The 22,315-nt window shown below is 50.4% G+C and overlaps 7 protein-coding genes across 7 annotated transcripts; 2 read left to right on the top strand and 5 right to left on the bottom strand.

Moving 5' to 3' along the window:
• Positions 1 to 98: 98 nt before the first annotated feature.
• Positions 99 to 542, bottom strand: SCP_0502140 (hypothetical protein; the record flags this gene model as incomplete). Its single annotated transcript, XM_027758279.1, has 1 exon — positions 99 to 542. The coding sequence occupies one exon, from the start codon at positions 540 to 542 to the stop codon at positions 99 to 101; it is 444 nt and encodes a 147-aa protein (XP_027614080.1).
• A 1,609-nt stretch (positions 543 to 2,151) lies between these two features.
• On the top strand, positions 2,152 to 2,385 carry SCP_0502130 (hypothetical protein; the record flags this gene model as incomplete). Its single annotated transcript, XM_027758278.1, has 1 exon — positions 2,152 to 2,385. One exon carries the CDS (start codon positions 2,152 to 2,154, stop codon positions 2,383 to 2,385), a length of 234 nt encoding a protein of 77 aa, XP_027614079.1.
• Positions 2,386 to 2,429: 44 nt separating this feature from the next.
• SCP_0502120 (hypothetical protein) lies at positions 2,430 to 5,278 on the top strand (the record flags this gene model as incomplete). The annotated part of the gene is made up of 8 exons (XM_027758277.1): positions 2,430 to 2,714; positions 2,781 to 3,024; positions 3,087 to 3,304; positions 3,358 to 3,625; positions 3,686 to 3,949; positions 4,008 to 4,487; positions 4,551 to 4,925; positions 4,986 to 5,278. 8 exons carry the CDS (start codon positions 2,430 to 2,432, stop codon positions 5,276 to 5,278), a joined length of 2,427 nt encoding a protein of 808 aa, XP_027614078.1.
• Positions 5,279 to 7,482: 2,204 nt separating this feature from the next.
• On the bottom strand, positions 7,483 to 9,036 carry SCP_0502110 (Transposon Ty3-G Gag-Pol polyprotein; the record flags this gene model as incomplete). The annotated part of the gene is made up of 1 exon (XM_027758276.1): positions 7,483 to 9,036. One exon carries the CDS (start codon positions 9,034 to 9,036, stop codon positions 7,483 to 7,485), a length of 1,554 nt encoding a protein of 517 aa, XP_027614077.1.
• Positions 9,037 to 9,096: 60 nt separating this feature from the next.
• Positions 9,097 to 9,456, bottom strand: SCP_0502100 (Transposon Tf2-1 polyprotein; the record flags this gene model as incomplete). Its single annotated transcript, XM_027758275.1, has 1 exon — positions 9,097 to 9,456. The coding sequence occupies one exon, from the start codon at positions 9,454 to 9,456 to the stop codon at positions 9,097 to 9,099; it is 360 nt and encodes a 119-aa protein (XP_027614076.1).
• A 411-nt stretch (positions 9,457 to 9,867) lies between these two features.
• On the bottom strand, positions 9,868 to 10,068 carry SCP_0502090 (hypothetical protein; the record flags this gene model as incomplete). Its single annotated transcript, XM_027758274.1, has 1 exon — positions 9,868 to 10,068. The coding sequence occupies one exon, from the start codon at positions 10,066 to 10,068 to the stop codon at positions 9,868 to 9,870; it is 201 nt and encodes a 66-aa protein (XP_027614075.1).
• A 9,691-nt stretch (positions 10,069 to 19,759) lies between these two features.
• SCP_0502080 (hypothetical protein) lies at positions 19,760 to 19,951 on the bottom strand (the record flags this gene model as incomplete). The annotated part of the gene is made up of 1 exon (XM_027758273.1): positions 19,760 to 19,951. One exon carries the CDS (start codon positions 19,949 to 19,951, stop codon positions 19,760 to 19,762), a length of 192 nt encoding a protein of 63 aa, XP_027614074.1.
• Between the last annotated feature and the right edge of the window lie 2,364 nt (positions 19,952 to 22,315).

Raw genomic sequence — 22,315 nt, 5'->3', positions numbered from 1 at the left:
CTGCTTGGTCGCCCGCGATAGTCCGGGGGTGATTGAGGTCGGGAACTTGACGCGATCTGCCTGAGGAGGCGTTCACGCTCCCTTAGTAGGTCGTCGACCTATCGTCGCTGTGTGGTTGCTTCTGTTTCTGCCGCACGGAGTTGCACTTGCAGCTCCATATTGCATTGCTGCATGGGAACATCACCACATCCTCCCCCTTCTGAGGCCGTGTAGGTCTGGAAGTGCTTCCAGAACAGGTGCTGCTCGGCATTGAGCACATCTGTGTGGGCTTCCTGGTAGGGGGCCATGTTGCGTGCCATCGCGATGTGTTGGAGGTAGCTGTAGCACACGGCGCACGCCTCCGTGTGGTATAGCATGAACTGGTGGGTCCCAAAGGAGACCCACCATTCCACCACTGTCGGGATCGGTGGTGGTGGCAGCATCACTGCTGCGTTCCCAGCACCCATTGGTGCTGTGGTTGTCGATGTAGTTGCGATCGCTGGGGCCGCCATCGATCGTATCGCGATCAGTGGCGGTGGTGGTTGCAGTATGGCCTGTGGCATCACCGTGGTTCCAAATTGGAGCTGCGGGGATGTCGACCTTGGTCGGCCTTGCTATTGCACTAGTAGGCAGCCCCAATGTATACAATATCCCCACAAAGAGCCAGCTTTATTGTGCATGCAGTGGTCAGTATTGTATTGTACATAAAGTAACCAGATTGTATACATTGTTGTACACAAAGTAACCAGATTGTGTACATAGAGTATATTACGGGTCACCGCTCCACCCTGGTGACCACGGTGGTGACCCTCCATAAAAGGAATTGAAGGGTCACCAGCCCTGTACACGCCGGTCGTCAGGACTCGGCTGTGTGGAACCCTACCCCTAAAGGCCCACAAGCACGCTTGGGTGAACCCGGCACGACAGCCAGCCAGGGCGCGCGTGGCGTGATGGGCGGCTTGTGGGTGCCTAGCCCGATGTTCGTCATCGTCACCTGCTGCCACCACCACCGTCACCCCACCGCTGTCGCCCCCGCACCCCCGCAGCGCTACCCTGGCCCGCGTGCATCTCTCACCAGCCGGCCCACCCTCAGGCAGTGAACGAACGAACAAACAAACACGTTCTGTGCCCGCGCTGGCCCTCGCGCCCCGCGCACCAGCCAGCAAGCCCTGCGCCTGAGCTCATCGCACTGACCGCATCGCAGTCACTCTTGCCCTGCGTGTTGCGGCCCCACCGCTGTCGTGCCCTCCCTGAACGCGAACGAGAAAACACGCGAAAAAAGCGGACATGCCGCCTCCGCCTCACTAGGCCTGTTGTCACAGCCCGCCCTGCTGCGCAGCCACTCTTCTTCTTCCTGTGTGTATCCTACTCGAAATTTTTACTTCCTTTCTTCACTTTTTTATTTTAAAGAATCTCCTTCTGCCCCACGCTTGAAGAGGATGAGGACGGAGCATAACTCGTTCACTCGCGGTCGCCTGCAATGCCGGCTGCTCGCCGCTGTAACATACACAAGAATCTAATACATTTTTTTTTCTCTCTGCCGTCCGTCCCGCACCAACCGTTCACGGCATGCCTCATGTCATTTCACGTCGCGACCCTTGCCCTGTCCCGCTCTGATCGTGCCCCACCACCCTCACATTTCTGATCGCGGCCTCTTCCCACCGCTACTGTGGGTCCACCACCATCCTCCCTGTAAAACAAAGGCCTAACCCCATCTTGCTTGTGCACTCCAACGACGCACATTTGCATCCGCGTGCCATCTCTGGTGAGTGTCCTTTCTTTTTTTTCGCAGTCCTCTCTGTCTGCCGCCATATATGCGGCCCCTTGGAGCGATCACACGATGTTCGAACGGGCCTGTTCGTGATGTGTCTGTGACGCTGAGGCCAGCCGCCCTCGCTCCGTGATTTCTGGTTTATACTCCGTGCTGACCCACACACTTTTTTTTCGGTCAGACCTCGTCACCACCAGCCATCCTTCTGTGGCAGTGGCACACCGAAGGTGTTTGCCAGTGGAACAGAGCAACGTGCGGCTCGATCTGTGGTGCCTGCCTTTGGCACAGCACCCTCCACGCGACATCTCGCTGCTCGTGCGGCCTCCCTCAGCTCATCTCGCCGTCCTCATCACCACCCGGGTCACACCATGGGCCGGTCGACACAGCAAGAACAATTTTGAATGGTCTCCTATGACTCGCCACTGCTGCCAATCTCGAAGAAGCGGCGGTGGGAAGATGATGCTGGCAATCTCGCCGGACAGCACTCCACTGATGATGGTGCCATTGCGGGCAGCAAGCTGGCGGCGGGTGGCCCCGTGCCCACCGTTGCTTCGACTTATGTGCACTACAAGCCACTGCAGGCCCCCGCACTCATGCCCGAGGTGTCGGGCCTGCTCACCATGCTCCCACTTTGAGCTACGGTCCGGCCTCAGCACGGGAGCCCACCTGGCAACCTCTGATGAACCCTCTGGCAGCTGTGGCAGCCACAGGCTCACTGCGGCACTCGCTCGCCCGGCTGGAGCTTGAGTCTCACGACACACGTGTCAAAAAGGTGCGGTTGGATCAAGATAACAACCAGACCAGTTCAAGCTATGACTGCCACGTGAAGAACTACATGACATACTGGGCGACGTTCCAGGCCGAGCGCTGCCAGCGCGCACTGGGGGAAGTGCCTGTTTCGGCATTCCCTGTCACCGCCCTCAAGGCCTCCTTCTTCCTGGAGTATGAGATGACGCGCGAAAAGGTACGGCAGCACTCCTCTGCACCATGCCATGCCACTGCTCTCCTGCTGACACACACCTTGTTACAGCGCCGCCAGGGCAAGAACGAGACCATCACGGGGTCGAACGTGGGCAAATCCCACATCTCGCAGGTCATCAATGCGCTCGAGAGCTGGCGTCACAACAATGCCTACCTGTACAAGGATGACCCCGATGCGCAGATGTCGTTGTGCACTGACATCTGCATCTGCACTGCAGAGTCATTGGCCAAGCACCAGGAGCCGAAATGCATAGAGAAGGCACAAGCCTTGAAGGCCATGGGGAGCTCTGGGGGTAAGTGTCGCACTCCCCCTGCCCTGCTGCTGCACAATTCGACTGATGCTCTCGCCTTCCAGACACTTACACACCCGACGAGCTGAAGAGGTGCTCGATTTGGTGCCTGATGGACGTGTCGGGTGTCAAGTCAATCTGGATCGGCCTGCGCGACCGTGCGATGCTCCTCCTTTCATCCACGATGGCTTTCCGTGGGGAAAGCTCATGCATCCTCAAGTGGTTGGACCTCTTTCTGTCGTCCATCCCCATAGATGATGTCCGCCTTGGGTACAGAGTCCCGGTGAGTGAAGAGGGTGTGGACGATGCCTCAGTGGCTCACGGTGTGCTTTGCAGGTGCTCGCCGCACTGGCAGACAATGCCAAGCATAATCAGCAGGGCCGCCTGGATGAGCATGAAGCCATCTGTCACCGTGAAGTCGAGCTGTGCCCAGTCGGGGCACTGGCATTTCTCTTCTTCGGGTTCTTCCATGTCCTTCACCTGCCACTCCCTAACCTGCTCCCGGACTTTGAGGACAATGCGTGCGGTGAGTACGGCCGCGGCGACTGGTATGGCTATCACGTCTTCTGGGGAAAACAACCTGCGGCAGCTATGTCATATGACAGTGAGTGCCCTGATCTCTTCTTCATTGTTACAGCACACCTAATCCAGTGCCCGTCTCCAGATCACTGCGACCGGCTGCGGGGTATTCACGAGGAGAACAACATCTCAATCATGAAGGTCACGCATGCCGGCAGGGCTTATGCTGCACAGACGGCGCGTGCGCATGATGCCACAGTCAGCGGGACGAAAGCGCTCGGCGGATGGAACGAAAATGGCTCCTTTTGTCAGTGCTACGAGCGGACCTTCCCTGTCAATGCCCTCCTCGGTGCTGCGATGTTCAATGGCTGCAAGCCTGAAATGTATTCACTCCCACGTGATGCTCTCGGTGAGTGGCCATGCTGCGTGCATGCCTCGGAGTGCTGACAAACCCACACGATTGACAGAGCCACCATCTGAACTCCTCGCACAAGTGTTCCTGTGGATTGAGCAAAAGCAGGCTGCCCTTGAGACATGCATTCAAGACAACCCATTGGCTCAGGACTATGCCCTTTGCCACTTCCTCCGGCTCATGCTGTGGTTGCACCGGGTGCTGCTGCAGGACACGGCGATCCTGTGCACGATGCAGCCCTCTGCCCCTGTGTTTGCATTTGCACCCTTCAACACTCCCACCTTTCATACCTTTGCCAGCCAGGCAATGCCCGCCATCTGGGAAGCCGAGGAGCAGGCCCGCGTGGCCTATCAGAATCTCCCCGAGCACCTGATACGCAGCCTGCGTGGTGCCACCACCAATGTGCTCATGGAGCAAAAGAGGCAGCATGAAGAGAGCAACAGGCAGATGTCTGACATGTCGGAGTGGATCCTCAAGATGGAGGGCATGATCGGCACGCTCCTGAACTCCAGGTCCACTCGAAGGTCCAAGATAAGTATGCGCCAGTTTTCCGTCATCACACGTGCAGTGCTGACAACAACGTGATTGTCAATGACAGCTTTCGTGCCTCCCAAGCAAAGTCCGGCGGCCCCGGTGACAGCCCCTGCATCAGTGCCTGCAGCAGCAGCCCTGCCAGTCATCACAATCAACTTCAACGGCAGCGACGGGCCTGTAAGCACTTCCGCAGTGCCTTCGGTCTCCACATTGGTCAGTGCCATAGCGAACGGTGCAGCATCGTCCGACTCGACTGCCGCGTTGGATGGCTCCAGTCGCCATGTCGCTGCTGCGCCTGCACTGCCATCAGTGTCGGGGATGGTAGCGCCTTCTGTGGCACCCACTCATGCAGATCCACGCTCGGCCAGGCAGGATGAGCTCCGGCAGAAGTATGGTGAAGTCATCTTCCAGAAGCATGAGCCGTGGGTTTGGAAGCAGGGTGAGCTTCTTCCATGCTATAGGTACCAGCCAGTGAATGCGATCGTGGATGTCTGAATAGAGTGGACGGATGGGCTCGGTGGACATATCTCGGTGCGTGAACTGACAGAGAAGTGGGGCAACTGCTGGCGTCTCAATGATGCGGGACTCAAGACTGAAGGCGGGCACCGCAAAAAGATCATCGACCTCATCACGGAGCTTTTGCAGAAGCCACGCTGGTCAATCCAGCTGGTGCTTCGGTTCTTCAACGAGAAGTATGGCCACTACAGGGTGCGCTCGTTTGCCGACTACCTCACCAAGCATGGGGGTGCGGGTCGCCGCGAGGTGCTCCAAGTTGCGACACACTATCCATAGTGCGATGTGAAGCCAACTTCATATTCTGGTTAATTTTTCAGTCTCTGTCTTCTTGTCGCTTCATGCTATATGGTACTGATGGCTCCATGTCCTAATTTACGGTACTGCTTCACCTGTGTATATGAAACACAATTTAATGTACATGTTTTGGAAACCTCAATGAGGGCCCAGAATTTTTGGTTTTGCATGATCGAGAGGAGCAGATGCACCCACTCAGTAGTGCTGCCAGCTCCACTGCATCATCGCCATCGCCATCGTGTCCTCGTGGTCTACTGCTGTTCGAACCCCGCATGGAAACTTGTTGCGGATTTACGATTTGCAGGCCACGCCCACCCTGAGATTCATGATCATGTTGACTCTGTGTGCTGGGGGGGGCAGGTCAATATAAAATATATTTTGTGCATGTCGCCACATCGACGGGTCGGCATGCCACACGCGCGGTAGACAGGTAGTCGGTGTATACACTGCAACTCAAAGTTCGGGCGTGCAAGAATGCCACACATGCAAGCAAGCGCAGTGTTGGTCTCACCGCATCTCGGGCAGTGGACCTGGCGCATGGTGAAAGCACGTCCGAGTAGTTTGAGTTGGGCGGTCGGAGGGCATCATGCAGGCACCGTGCGGCATGCCAGCCGACAGCGAGCGGCGAGCTCGTCGTCGGACTTGGCGCCTCGCATTCTCTCTCGGTCTCAGTTTCGCGAAGGGGGCCGCAATAACGTGGCACTGCACACCGTGCGCCACACGACACAGCGACGATCGACGCGCAAATGTGTCGCGCATGCAGAGAGGTGGCTGGCGGCGAATTGAGATTGGCAACTGTTGCTGGATCCGGCATTTACTGCCCGAACGGGCGGCATGGCATACACGGCATGTTAAGGTCACCAGTGGCATATACCGAGGGGCACCAGCCTGCACGTGGGAAGGTACCACAGGTCGGTCACCGGCCAAGCGCGGTGACCACCACAGCCCAGGGACATTGTTGTACACATTAGTAACCAAATTGTACATTGTAAATGATATTGTAATTGTAAACAAAGAAGGGCAGATTGCATACAATTGTACAAAATAAACTGCACTCAGCCAGGATTGAACTCTTGACCTTCCGGCACATGCTTATATAAGAACATGTGATATGCACATATTCAACTAAGCCATTTGTCCTTATCTGTCCTTCAAACTCAATTCTATATAAGGCTATTGCCTCTACTAAAAAATATTATAGTGTTTTGTAAGAACTATTACATTATACTTATTACTGATGATCTAACCATCTACAAATATGTAGTTCATTTTTATTATAGCTTTATTACAACATTATAACATTTCTTAGTAGAGGCAATAGCCTTATATAGAATTGAGTTTAAAGGACAGATAAGGACAAATGGCTCAGTTGGATATGTGCATGTCACATGTGCTTATATAAGCATGTGCCAGAAGGTCAAGGGTTTAATCCTGGCTGAGTGCAGTTTATTTTGTACAATTGTATACAATTTGCCCTTCTTTGTTTACAATTACAATATCATTTACAATGTACAATCTGGTTACTTTGTGTACAATACAATACTGACCACTGCGTGCACAATAAAGCTGGCTCTTCGTGGGGATATTGTATACAGAAGTGTTGCCCACAACTGGCTGTTGTGTGGCGGGGCGGCTTGTTGTCGCCTCGTCGTCGTCAGTTTCCATTGGCAAGGTTGGTTGGGACATGGTGGTAGGAGTGTGAGAGCGGTGGCCTTGCCACACATGTAGTTACACAGGCAAGTGCCGGCATCTCACGTGATCTGTCACGTGGACACGATGCATACATCCTTTGATGTTATGCGCATCCGGTCCTCCACTTGTGGTTATTTTTTCTTGCATTTCACAGGTGGCGCGGTCTTGCACAGCAGCGCTCTCCAGTCCTTCACACCCATTAGTGTGAAGTACTTGTCGAGTGCGGCCAATTCCTTGCAGTGGGCATATGGCTCCCATGTATGGTCACCTAGCGTCCATCGCACATGAAATTCAATCTTATTGCCATCCCAGCGATGGCCTACAATTTCATCCACTAGCCATTCTGTTTCCGCATCATCACCAAAGTCGTAGTACGACTTTGCCTCACAGTGCGGAAACAACACGTCGTCATTGGACTCGTGTCATCGGAGTAGTGAAACGTGGAATGTAGGTAGGATACGCTGGTCCTTTAGTTCTTGTGGCAACTCTAACGTTTAGTTAGAGGTTGTCGCATGAACGTCGGTGATCTCGTATGGTCCAATAAATTTAGGCATCAGCTTCCTCGCACGACCTTTAGGTAGTGCGAGGTTCTGCATGGATAGATACACCTTCGATCCAGTTGTAAACTCCAGCTCCTCCTGCCGTAGTTTATTGGCTTGGAATGTTTGGTGTGTATGGCTCTCGATGATGGCGTCATGCGCCATCTCAAGGTTGGCCAATGCTCGTTGGGCAAATTCCTGCACGTCCACGAATTTCGTGGTTCCATGCAGGCCTCCAATCATTCGCGGCAAGTATCCATAATTAAGTTCGAATGGGGCAAATCCTGTGGTTGCGCTCATGGCTGAGTTCAACGCGAACTCAACCATCGGGATCTTGTCTATCCAATCTAATTGATTGGGAGACACAATTGACCATAGGATTTGGGATACCGATCGGATGGTCCGCTCAGACAGCCCATCAGTTTGCGGATGGAACAACGTCGACATGAGTAGCTTCGCACCCAGGAGTCGATGTAGTTCACGCCAAAATTTCGACGTGAACTTCGAGTCCCGGTCCGAGACGATGGACTCGGGCATCCCATGCAGTCGCACAATTTCTCGGACATAGAGCTCAGCTATGTCCGAGGCCGTGCTCATCGTATTCACGGGGACCAGATGTACCATTGATGTAAGGCGGCATATGACTACCCATAGGTAGTCATACCCCTTTGATCGTGAAAACGGACTGACGAAGTCCATTGCTATCGAATTCCACGGAAACCGTGAAATCGGCAAGGAATGAAGTAGTCCTGCTTGCAAGTGATTGCGAGGCTTTGCCGTTTGGCAGGCCCCGCACGTCACGCAGAATTTTTCAATGTCGCGTCCGATCCTAGGCCACCAGAACCACTGTCGGATGTATTCCGACATCTTCTGTGGGCCGTAGTGTCCTATGGTCATGTGCCCTCTATCGATGATGATCTCAGTCATCATTCGATGACGGTACAGGACCCTTGGGATGCAGATAACTTCTTCATCCTGGCAGTTTTTTGTATATATTGTCTTGTCCCGGATTACGAAGGCGCTGAATTCCGTTGGGGATTCAACGACCTTCCTAAATAATGGGTCCTCACCATAGCCCTTTTGGACTGCGGCCAGGAATGGGGTATCCTGTTCCAAATGGGCCTTCAGTGGAGGTCTGTTGGTGTGTGATTCAGCAATCGTCAGATCCTCGTCCTTTGCGCCTGAGGTTGGCGTTACTAGGGGCAGGTGGGAGGCCATTTCACTGGCCTCCTGACCCCTTGACTCCTGCACATCCTTGGGCAGCTGTGCTGAGCACTGGATCATTCCGGCGCACAGCTCAGCAATACGGTTGGAGGGTAGGTCATCCCACTCAGGGTCTAGACGAGCGTCTGCATTCGCATAGTACTGGATGGGTGCAAATTCATCCGCATTGTCATTCTCGTAGTACCTCAATAGACAGTCCACGACCTTATTGGTCGCGCCTTCTACGTACTGGATTTTGTATTGAAATTGAGACATGTACTCATTCCAACGAATCTGTCGATTCATTGGATTGGTTACGCCTTTGAAGTACTTCAATGCCTAATGGTCGGTCGCGGTCATTATCGGTCAGCCAAGTAGTTTATCCTCCCATTTGAGGAGAGCTTCCAGTATCGCGAGTGCCTCGTGCTCATATGTCTTATAAGCACGTTGCGCACTCGTGAATTTCTTCGACAGGAAGCCAGCTGGGCGACAGGTTCGCCAGTCTGGTCCCTGTCCATACATCGCTCCAACACCATATAACGATGCATCAGATATCAGCCAGATGGGTTCTGGTTGATGTGGGTCAATTGGCTTCAGGATGGGTGCCTTGCACACCAAAGCTTTGATCATTTCAAAGCATTTGGTGTGCATTGGGCGCCACATGAATGCTCGGTCATTGTGAGCCATGTCCGACAATGGCGAGGTGTACGCCGTCACATCGGGCATGAAGTGTCCTAGGTAGTTCACAAGCCCTAGGAAGCATTGTACTTCTTTGTAAGATCGAGGTATTCGCCATTTGCGAATACAGCTCATCTTGTCTGAGTCTGCATGGAGTCCTTGGTCATCGATTAGATGACCTACACAGTTCATGCTCCGTGAATATAGGTCGCACTTCATCTCACTGAGGTAGAGCTTTGCCTCCCTCAGCTTACAGAATATGATTTCCAAGTGACATTCGTGTTCTTCGATTGTATCGGAGAACACGAGTATGTCATCGAGGTATACGTGAACGTATCGTCCAATGCAGTTATGGAATATCAACGTCATGAGGCTTTGGAATGTCGCTGGGGCATTGAAATCGCCTTGTTGCATGATGTGACTTACAAATGTACCGTATGAGGTGGAGAACACTGTTTTCTACACGTCCTCCACTGCCACCCATATTTGTTCATACGCATCGGACGAGTCAATCTTTGACTGGTATTTGGCATGAGACACGTCCATGCGTATCTGGTCCTGGTCCGGGAATGGAGTTACGTCCTTTACGGTGTTGTCGTTGCGTTTACGCGCATCGACAACCGTCTGTAATTTTTCACTCTTCTTCATAATGCATATCATGGGCGCTGCCTGGGGAGCCTGCTTGGACTCCCACCAGCCAGCGTCCTGGTATCATTGGATCTTCGTTAGGAGCAATGGCTTCATTGCGTCGGCACATCCACCAGTGGTGGTCAGCATTGTATAACAATACTGCAGGTAGCTGGGCAAGGTGTTGTTCACTACTCACCAGTTCTTGTCAATTGTCAAAGTTATTGTTAACAACAGTCTGAGAGGATTGTAATACAATAACAACTTGTACAAAACAACTTGCACTCAGCCAGGCTTAAACCCTGGTCTTCCGGACACATGATTACATAAGCACATGCCGCACACACAATTTACCAACTGCTCCATTGGGCCATGCATTTCTCTCAGCCTCAATTCTATATAAGGCTACTGCCTTCTCTAATATACATTAGAATCTTTTGTAATAACTACTATATCCTGTTGTTACTGTTGCCTCTAATAGTTATTTGCTTACATTTTTCTATTTATTTCACCCTTCTAATAGCTTTATTACATCTATAAATTTTGATATTACAGTTTTAATCTTATTTGAATATTTACTGAACTAAAAAGGAAATGCTTAATATTAGGCACTCAAAGACTTATTAACAGAGACATCAATCACTGTTAGAAGTAACAGTAACAACAGGATGTAGTAGTTATTACAAAAGATTCTAATGTATATTAGAGAAGGCAGTAGCCTTATATAGAATTGAGGCTGAGAGAAATGCATGGCCTAATGGATCAGTTGGTAGACTGTGTGTGTGGCATGCGCTTATGTAATCATGTGTCCGGAAGACCAGGGTTTAAGCCTGGCTGAGTGCAAGTTGTTTTGTACAAGTTGTTATTGTATTACAATCCTCTCAGACTGTTGTTAACAATAACTTTGACAATTGACAAGAACTGGTGAGTAGTGAACAACACCTTGCCCAGCTACCTGGGCCATTGTTATACAAAAGTGGGAACCACAGCTGGCACATCTCGGTAATCGCAGTCGATACTGCTCATCATCATTGATGAACAGTATTCAATAGTTGATCTCACGGAACGGTGGAAGGATTGGGGGCGGGGTACACATTATGTCCCTCATCTTCTCAGTCCAAGCTTTTCGGCATTCTTGTAGTTTCTCCTCAGATGCTGTTGCGTCTGAGGGTTCTACAAGCGTAGCGCGAATTTCTTCGTCTTTACGATGTTCGTTCAGTGCGAACACCATTAAGTCATTTAGACCTAATGAGTTTGGCTGACCGAACTGGTCCCGTCGTGGTTCATCCATCGAGTGTCTAGTCGGTGCGAACTTCTCTGAGATGCCAGGGAAACAGTCCTTTTTCGGCTGTTTCCTGTTTCTCGTGGGTGATTTTTCTTTCGCCTTGACATTTCCATCATTCCCCTCCCCTCTTAGGACTGTCCCTGGTTTTGCACCCCGAGACTGGGGCAGCTTTGCGGCCATTGGTCTCATTGCGGGGTCCTATTGCGGGTTGTCTGAGGTGATGGCGGTAACGGTACCGACATTGTTGTGCATGCGGTAGTGTGAGTGCAACATATCCTTGTGATTCACAATGATTGTGGCCTCGTCCACTTCCACGTAGGTCAGTATTTTTTTGCCATTGGATCGATGTGGTGCAGTTCTCGAAGTCAAGGACCACACCATATTTATGCATGAACACTGTGCCTAGTACAGCATCGTATCTATCGATATCGATGACGTCTAGGTAGTATTGTGCCTTTACTGGGCCTATGGAGATTGTGGGTCATGCACCATAATTGATGCGCATCCTGCTTCCCTTGGTGCCCAGTTGGAGACCTATTTGGTCATCCAGGTCGATTCGGTCCGCCTTCGCGATGTATGCCATTTCCGGAGAAATGGAGTCTGTTGTGCGCCCCGAGTCAAATAGTGTATAGGTCTTGATCCCATTGATCAAGACCTCTGCACATAGTGTTCGTTGTATCTGCGGGTTTCGCTGAGGCTGCATGGCTGGATTGGTCAGGAGTCATACAGCCATGCATTCCTCGAGGATCATGCGTCTGTTGTGTGTTCACTAGCGTGGAGGTGTATGGTCTGCGTACACTTTCCAGGCTTGTGTTGATGCATGGCGCTGAATCTCATTGATCCCAGGCGAACGTTGTAGTCATCATTCCATCCATCATCTCCAGATGGGGGTTCACGCTCATCTGCTGATGAGTACTGTGATCCCTCTGGGGCCCAGTCTGACTCAGGATATGTCTGATATCCTGTGTCGTTCTGGTAGGGCCCTTCATTTCCGTCAGTTTCAGGAGTCATCTCCTGTGGAGCCGGCTCCTGAACTGTAGCCTTCGGTTCCACCGGTTCTTGGTTTGCCTGTTCCTCATCCTCGAAGTGGTCATCGACTACACGTTGTGCGTGTAGTCATGCTGGCCGAGGTTTGCTGTAGTTCGGGCATGTCGGGTCTGTCGAGAAGTGGCCCTTGCCGCCGCAAGAATAACAAGTGACGTTTGCATTCATCGCCTTGTTATTCGCTGATGGTCTCAATCCCGAGACTGCCGGGTTTGTAGTAGGACGACCGCCCCCATGACGTTGTCCATCGCGTGGGTTCGTCATTCTATGGCCAGCATTACCGGCCTGCTGTGCATGTCCTGGGTGTGCCCCTCCTCATCCTTGTCCTTGCGGGCGGTAGCTAGGTCGTGTATCTCTCATCGATGATATCATCGATGCAAGGAATGACATGGCCTTGCTTGAAGTCCGGGTCCCGTATGGTCCCCAGTCTTCTGAGGCTGTCGGCGGTCCTTGTATGTACGATATTGATCCAGCCATCTGTTGCCCTGTTTGATCGCCAATGCTGATCGATACAGTGCATCAATGGTGTGTTTCTCAGGTCATAGTAGGTGAGCTAGATGCATTACTTCTACCATCAGTAGTGGTAACGCGTCCATAAACCTCTTCCGGAATGCATATTCCATTGGGTATTGCACCATGTGATCTGTGTGGTGTAATAGCCTGTCGTATAGCTTGCTCACACCTCTGCGTGATAAGCTGTATGTCGCCTTGTCGTACTTCTCGGATGCTATCAGCTCCGAGTCCTTGTGTAGGAATCGTCGGTGGAGGTGCGTCACCGCATCCTCAAAGTACCATTGTTGTACTTCGCGGTTCGGTGACTGCACGTTCAGAAAGAACCAGTTGGCGGCATCATCTTTAAGACTTTGCCCCAATATCCGCAGGCGATCTGCATCCATGGCATCGCCAGTGATGCGGAGAGTCTTGAAGTATTCCAGCAATTTCTGTAGCCAGACCTCGAATGCATCAAGATCGTCATTCCCGTCATATTGCGGCAGTGGAGGCATCTTGGTGACTCTAAGGTATGCTGGTGGTTCGTCGATGGGATCTCTTGATACCATCTCGTCCACCATTGTATGGATCCCCTCGATTGCGGGAGACGTATCCGGAGGTATCACTCCTGGGTCATGTGATCGTTGTACGGTCGCGTGGCCTGCATGCATACCTGGTGCGGCTGTTGTATTCATTCCCGGGAATTGAGGGGGTCGGTTCACTGCGATAGTGACTGCCGGGTTTGGCTGTGTCACTCCCAATTGGAATGTTACATTCCGAGCAACGTTGGGCTGTTGCGTAGCTGTCATTGTGTTCACTGCAGGACCGTATGTCGGTCCTGCAGATTGTGTGTTCATTCCCACTATGGGCTGCCCTTGCAGCCCACGGGGGTATCCAGGTCCTGCAGGTCATGTTGGTCGAGGAGGCAGTGGCGATGAAGTTGATCCATTGGATCGCGGTAGCCGTTGTCCTCCAGGTCGGTGTCCCCGGGGTGGTGTTGCGGGCCTTCGACCATTTCTTCTGAAATGGTCGAAGTCGTTCCTGTCATCTCTGGGGTATGGACTGGAGTCGTCTGAATCATCACTTCTGGGGTCGCCTTCAGGAGCTGCTACTGGAGCTGTTCCGGATTGGAGTGATCCCCACATTGCGCGAGGTGTCGATGATACCGGCGGTTGTACTCTGAATGCCCTCAACGCCCTTTCGGACTCTGAGGCCATCCGGTCCAAGTATCTGGTGTATATTAACACCCTTCGATTGTATTCCTCTTCTGGCTCTCCCTCTTGCTGCGGTCGGGCTAACCGATGGTACGCGCTCTCGATAATTATATCGGGAGCACCTGCCATTGGGTCCTCGACCTCTGAGGGGTATAATCCTCGCTCTACTGCTATCTCCTCAATGGAGTTCCTCATTCCTGAGGGGACGGGTTGGTCCATTGGGTCAACTTCGTCTCCTGAGAAATTTTCGACTTCGTCCATTATTCTTTCAAACCACTCATTCTGTGCGTGGCAGGTCCATTTGTGTGCCTCACGAATGGCCTGCATCTCGCGTTCTTGTTTTTCTTGTAGTTTATCAAGTTTGCAATTCGCTTCTTCTCGAGCCCACTGGAGTGCCTCTCGGGCTCTCTCTCTGCGCACACGTTCAGATGAACTCGTGCTTGCAGTGCTTCCTGGGTCTCTATCCTTAGTGCGACATATTTCGTCCGCTAAGGAAGATGTCGGTTACACTGGCAGGGCCGGGGACGGAAATCTCTGCGAGTAATGCGAAGGATGTCGTGGCATTCTTCCCGTTCTCATTGTTTCCATTTTTTCGCTGGCCTGATGAGATCCAGTGGATCTCACCGGCATTCTGACGTTACAGCCAGAGGCGGATTCCTGCCGCTGCTCGTCCGTTCGGCCTCCTCGTGTTGAGCGTGGGGGTTCGACGTACGACAGTGTAGGGGATTGTGGGGCTGGTGATGCCAGTTCTTGCCCATGGTCCATTATTTCTGGAGCTGGTGTGCCAGTGTCCGCGTGTATGCCATCATTGGGTACGCTCTCGGCCATGTCTGCCAGAGCTGCGTGCTCTGCCTGTCTTGACTGAGAGCGTGTTATCCGTGTGTTTTTGGGGCCTTGACTTGCCATTGGGTGGCAAGTTAAGGTTCTTGATTTCTTGATGAGGGTCTTCGCTGTCAAATAGAATTTTTTGCAGGGCGAAATAGACTGTAAAAAAGTGTAATGGGGGGGAAGGCCTTATCACACTGAACCTCAGATACAGTGCACCAAGCTCTATTCTGGAGCGTCGTGCGTGTATCAAGGTCGTGGTGTGTTAAGTCTCTGACTTCAACACACCGACGCGCGCTCGATACATGCAGAGCATGTACAAACAGTACACAATAATTACATAATACACGATGAGATTAGATAAGATTAGGGCACAAGTACCGCTTGGTACTTGTGCCTTGCAATACAACAGCGGCACGTTACAGGTGGGCTGGGCATACAGCCACAGTTGGGCCAACATGAAAAAATTTGGTACAGCCTCATGCTCCGGCATGATGGATGGTTGATGCCGTGGCCGATATCATTCACTGGGTGTAAGATAGTGGATGCAACACATGCAGCCCCACAACACATGGCGAGCCTTTGGGACTTCGGCCGCATCATTCAGACTTTGCAGGTGAGTATCGTGGTGTATGTGCACAATGCTACACCTGAAGTACTGGACTTCACCAGACCGTTCATGTGAACTGGTAGTGCATCACGAATTGCAGGCCTGAGACCTGAGGTGCCATAATATTCTGTTCCTACCGCATGCTGTGGTTACCGAATGTTGTGTGTGGCATCTTAGTGGATTTTTATCTCGGACATAACACACCTGCAGACTATTCTTTCGGATTTTTCTGAGATGTGTCCAACAATTTGGAGATGTGCCGAAGTGCGACCTGGGCGAAATGGACTGATTGTCAGACCAATTAGCCTGGCTTGTTGTGAGGGCTGTAGCTGGGAATGCCACAGCCAGTAATCCTGACCTTGTACTGATCTGGCCACTGATGAAATAATGCCACCATCCTGCAATCCCTACTTTACTAGGAGTTGACTTGGCCCCATTTAATCCTGAAACTTTTACAATGTTTTAGGTTCGAAAACATCTATGAAACTTTCAGGCACTTGATGGAGTGCACCAAATGCCAGAAACATTCCTGACATCCAATGGTGGCATATCCAGGTCACTGATAGTATTAGGCCATTTCAGCAAGCCTTGCCATTTTTCTGCCATCAAATAGTGGCCCAGAATTCCACTGTGTCAGCCGCAGTGGAACTTTGTTGAAAAAAGTACTGTGCCCTGTGTCTTGTCATATGTAGCATGCATGCAGCATGGAGTTCAGGACAGCGGAACCATGGTACTATGCTGGAGTACTCCGAATCAACTGAGACTCAAGAATGTTCCTCGAGGAACACAGCAGATGAGAAAGTTCCGCCTGGCATGGCCTCATGCTAAAGACCAGGGTTGACCTCTTCAAGTGTTTGTGTCATTGGTGCACAGAGGGTGGGCGGACATGAGAACACCAGGTACACTGATTTGCTGACCGCTTGACGGTGGGCCGAGAGTAAAGTACTGAATACAGCCAAGGATCGACCAACACAAAAACTCGAGGTACACACTTGACGGTGGGCCGAGTCTAATGTATCGAATACAGCCAGGGATGGGCTGGCAGGAATGCTATGCCGACACGGCGACCGAGTCTAAAATGTGGGATACAGTCACACATGGGCTGACAGGAGAACTCAAGGTACACGCTTGATGGTGGGCCAGATGCGGGTTTCCACGTCAGACGGTTGCTTGGCAGGCGTCCCTCGTAAGTCTGCCCATTACTCCTTACCGTTATCGAATACAGCCAGGGATGGGCCGGCATGAACATCTTGGGTATGGAATGCTATGCCGATGCAGTGGCCGAGTCTAGAATGTGGGATACAGTCATACATGGGCCGACAGGAGAACTCTAGGTACATGCCTGATAGTGGGCCGAGTCTATCAAATACAGCCAAGGATCGGCCGACACAAAAACTCGAGGTACACGCCTGACGGTGGGCTAGTGCAGAGCAGGGGTATACCCCTGGGTACTTTGACCTGTACCCCTACCCTTACCCTCCAAGGGTACATACCCTTCACCAGGGGTAAGGGTATGGGTAAGGGTACCAAACCCTGAGGGTATACCCTTCGATATCTGCCTTACTTGAGGAAATAACATCATAGACATTAAGTTTAAGGCTTGTAATAGCCTTTTTTTCTCTTTGAAGCTTCTGTAGACATAGTTTAAGGCTGTATCTAGGCTGCACTTAGGCTTTAGTCACCCTATAGTTACTGCTTACATGATATATATTATATGCAGTGATACCCTCCAGGGGTATAAGGGTCTGAAAGTTCATACCTCTACCCTTACCCTCCAATACCCTTACCCCTTACCCTTGAGGGTTATCCATACCCCTGCTCTGCACTACGGTGGGCCGAGTCTAATGCATCAAAGCGAGTCTAATCTATCGAATACAGCCAGGGATGGGCTGACATGAAAATCATGGATACAGAATGCTACGGCCATGTGTAAAGTATAAGACACAGCCAAGGATTAGCCGACATGAAAACTCAATGTACACACTTGACGGTGGGCCCAGAGTAAAGTACCGAAAACAGCCAAGGATCGGCCGACATGAGAACACTCGATCATTTGCCTTGTCCGTGGGCCAAGTCAGGTATGTCAATGTGCAACTTTGCCTACAGGCATGTATGCCTGTATCAACTGTCGGCCAAGTAGAAGATCTGAGGCCTTACTTCTGTAGGCCTCTGAGTGAGCTGAACCGAAAGTTTTCTAACGATGCTGCCTGGGCTCATCCAACAATAGACTTCGAGTGTATCTGCAAACTCACCGGGCTAATCCACGAACGTATCGGCAGAAGCAATAAATGGGCCGACCAGAGGTAAAGAAGTACAGCACAGATGGCCCATCCAAGCAATGGGCATATGAGGGTCTCATCGGCCCATGTTGGCTTGTCGAGGGCACATGTCACTGGTCGGCTTGTCCAGATTCAGGGAGATTTTTCCTGAGCGGGATCTTATGCGAACCTGATGACTGTGATCCTGCAGACATCGCAACTGTGAGTTAGAATTATGCAGACTGCTAAGATAATGGGACAGGAGTCGACGTATCGTCATTGCTCTCCTCATACTCTCCGTCCCCCACCTGACCCTTCGTCCTGCCCAGTCAACACATGCTCATGCAGTATGTTAAAGTAGGAGCCCATTCAGCCAATATATACCTAAACTTCCATATAACCGAGGTGGAACATTATGTGTAAATTTCCATAAAACCAAGTGTTGGCCAAGAATATAATATAGGATGGAGATATAGGGTTGGCCAAGATAATTAGGCTATATAGGCTGAGTTGCATATTTGGGAGTTAGCCAAGGGAGGCGCGATTTGAAGTCTATATAGGTTGTCGAGCATTTTGGGTTGGCCGCCATGTCTCTATATAGATTGTAGCTGAAATAGTGCCATTGGCCAAGAGTCATAAAATTCCAATCCTATATAGAGTTTGCAGACAGTTGGGCTTGGCCAAGTGGACCTATATAGAATCTTTGTGTAAATGGTCCACTTGGCCAAGACACATGAAATTTTGATCCTATATAGCATCTCCTGAAATTTGGCCTTGGCCAAGAGTACCCTATATAGATTTTGTGAAAATAATGCCTGCGGCCAAGGGTCGAGAAATTTGCATTTTATATAGGATTGTCTGAAATTTGGCCTTGGCTAAAAAGATCCTATATAGTTCTTGTGGAAATGGTGGCCTCGGCCGAGTGTCCTGGAATTTCTGTTCTATATAAGGTCTGCTGAACTTTGGCATTGGCCAAGGATGCTCTATATAGTGTTTGTGAAAATGGTGGCCTCGGCTGAGGATCTAGAAATTTTCATTCTATAAAGAGTTTTCCACACTCTGGCCATGGTCATATAACTTTCTACACAAATGGTGCTCCAGGCTGAGGCATCTAAACTTAATGGTCTTGCTGACACCATGCTTCTTTAAGGTCCCGGAGGATACACTCGTCCAAATCTACATAGCCAGTCACACACATTTATTGGCTAATTTTGCATATCTACCTTTGCAACTCACAGACTACCTGACAATCATTTGACCATTGAATGCCTGCTGTGATTGAAGTGCAAAGTCCTTCCACATTGCACCTTGCTTTGCTGCATAGGATGTACGACCACGTAGACCTGCATTCACTGCCTCCATCTCCCTGGTCTGCCACTCATGCTGCTTGTGTTCAAACCACAGGACAGTCCATAACATCTCATGTCGCACCTTCGGTACCTCCTACTTGTACCTTGTGTATCGTGCCTTTGCTCTCAGCCAGTTAACTCGATCAACTGACATGGTGATTACCATCTGTGAATAAGTTTGACCAGGCATAAACAGATAGTCACTCACCCTCCTTCATGGCATTTCGACCGACATCTTTCATATTATTGTCCACACTTTCCCCCCATGCATTTCGAGCATTCTCACCTCCAAGTTTCCAAAACCACGCCAATCTATCATTCCTCTGCCCAACTCTATTCTCCTCCACAATTTCTCCAGGCATCTTCGTGTCTTCCTTTTGAATGTCAAGATATCGTGTCAACAACTGTTCACTTGCTCCTAAACAGATCAGGGCTTTCCTAGCATGCTTGTATCGTCTAATGATTTTGCGCTCTTGCTGACCAATCTTCCTGAGCTCAGCTGCATTTCGGGTTTTGTGCCATTGAGACTTATTGTGCCTGAATTTGGTCCGGAAAAGCAAAGACTTGTGACCTAACAAGAGTCGCAAGTCTTCAAGACAGTCATTGGCTTGGCCAACCCGTAGCTGTAACTCCTGCTGTGCAATGCTCTCTTATCCCACCATCTTGTATTGCTCAATGCCAAGTGAGGAGGGAAGCAGGAGAGTGATGTTCTCTGGCAATACCTCCTCTTCAATATCTTCTGGGTTCTCCTCCATATCCTCCATGATCCAACCCTCTTCATCTGCCACCTCATTAGAGGAGATTTCTAAGTGCTCAATGTCTTCACCATCTAATAGCACCATTGCACAATTGTGAAATCCATCAATTTTTTTCTGCAGCAAATTTCACTTCATCTCCACCGAATTTTTGTCCGTGGTGAAGCTTCGCTTGGTGAGGTGTTTTGCCATTACTTGTATGTCATCTCTGAAGCACAGACTGAGCAAAGAGACCAAAGTGAATGTCAACTGGCTCACTGTGTCTTTTCGATATTTATTCCAGTGCTCAACCAGGTTACTGTTCCACTTTCCACGACTCTACCCTTCTCATTGGGTGACTGTCTTTCTTCTGTCATGAGCAGAAGGCGAATATCACCCATGGATGGAGCTATGGCTCAGTTTGCTCAATCAGATGAAATCTGGCTTGGAGAATGCACATACCCTTCTCCAAGTTGACATTGTATATGTTCAACTTATCACCACACTCTCGCATAGCCACGGTCTCCTGCTCAGTCCACACTTTGATATCATCCTCGGTCATCGTGATTGAGAGATCAACAAACTCTTGCTTCATTTCAGATTCACCTTTGACAGCCTTGGACTACTTGGTTCGGAGCATGTTCACTGAAGTACTGTTAACCCTCATCAGCGCAACAGCAAAAGAACAGTGCCCACCAATACCCAGCAGCTTCATCCAGTTCCAGTCTCGAAAATGATCATCCACAACCTCTCATCGGTGTGCCTTGGTCATTGCACGTGTTGAAGGACCTGTGCCATTCATTTTGGACCACAGCGTCTCCACAACCTCACCCTCAATCTCACCCATGTCTTTTCCAAAATTTGAGAAGAACTTGGCAAAACACTCTGCAATGTGGGCCCCAAGGTGGAACTTCCCCACATAGGCAATGATCTTTATCTTGTCTGCGACCTTCAGATATTTGCTATTCACAACGCGCTCCAGAAAGTGAATCCACCACTGACATGCGACATCGTAGCACACATCCATGAACTGGAGCCCTTCAGTGTTATATAGAAGTGCCTGGCAGATGGAGTAGTCTATGTTCATCTGTCTGACAGTCGTGCAGAGATGGAATGTTTGGCAAAGGAGATGTGATCGGTTGAAATACGCTTACCTCTCTCCTTTTTGGAAGTCAACCACTGAATGGGGTATGACACACCCATGGCGAGCACAGACACATGCTCCAACACCTGTGGCCTCTAGATTATGGTGATTAGCATTGGCCTGATTCACAGTGTGGTGATTTGCACATCTAGATTTCTGCAGATATCTCCCAGAGCTCAATTGCAGTTCCAACTCATCTTATTGCACGCACCTCAATAGTTTCTTTACTGCACTTCAAATGATCTTGATACTCCACATCATCAACCATGAATCCTTGACCATTAGTCAGAGGCACATCATTCTCAGGCTGATGCATCTTCATATGCTCCAAGGTGAAGTTTCCATCTGCCACTATTGTGCGATGATACACACCGCTTTATCTTGAATTTCGGTCAGAGCTCTGAAATCATTTATTATCACACTCACATTTCAGGATCTTCTTGCCAATTCTCAGGTAAATTAAGACATGGTTGGGGGCAAGCCAGACAAAAATAAGCCAACTCCCCATGACCTGGGCTCTTAAGAAGGTCATGACCAAAGCCAAACCATTTCCGAACTGCAATATCTCGCCACTGGCGGGAAACCCTCATGAGTTCCCTATAACGGTCCTAAAACAGGCAGATTACCTCCAAGAGACTTATCATATAACTAAGATTACTCACAGGAACAGTTTGGGGTGCAGCATTATTGGTTAACTGTCACATCTTGGTGTAGAACCTGGATGCCGAGGTGTTGCAAACTATGGCATCAATACTAAAATATTTGAGGACATCAAAGGTGAACGCTGTTCTGGGGCGAAGCTGACTGGCAGGATAAAGGGCCATTCGAAGCATCTGAATGTGGTGAGGAGTGGCATCAGAACATATACACCATTTTACCTTTTGCACATAGACTCCATTGCATGAAGCAATAACCACCTCTCCCTCCTGTCGATCATCTACGACATCTTTACCCAAAAAATGTACCTGGCCTTCATCTTTCAGCTGCGGCCCGAGATCTCCCCCAAGATTAATGACATCCTCCCATCCATCTTGAACACCAAATCCACATGGACATACATTTCCGCCATGCCCCAGGTGAAGGATGAACCCCATTGAAGCCAGAGAAATTTTGACAAACCGATTCTGAACCCAGCGTTCGAGACGATAAAATGGTTGTCAGCGATGTGAATCAAGGCAACATCGGAGACATTCAAAATGATCCCCCCAGCAGTCTCGACAATGAAACTGGCCATCAGGTGCATTGCAATTAGTGCATCCACGATCCTCCGGAGGTGCCTCCATGCCCAATATCTCCGACAGATAATCAGCCCGATAGGGAAGCCATGA

The sequence above is a fragment of the Sparassis crispa genome (genome assembly GCF_003851025.1).
Source record: "Sparassis crispa DNA, contig_000004F, whole genome shotgun sequence".
Taxonomy (NCBI): Eukaryota; Fungi; Basidiomycota; class Agaricomycetes; order Polyporales; family Sparassidaceae; genus Sparassis; species Sparassis crispa.
This window is presented reverse-complemented; position numbering and strand designations above follow the sequence as displayed.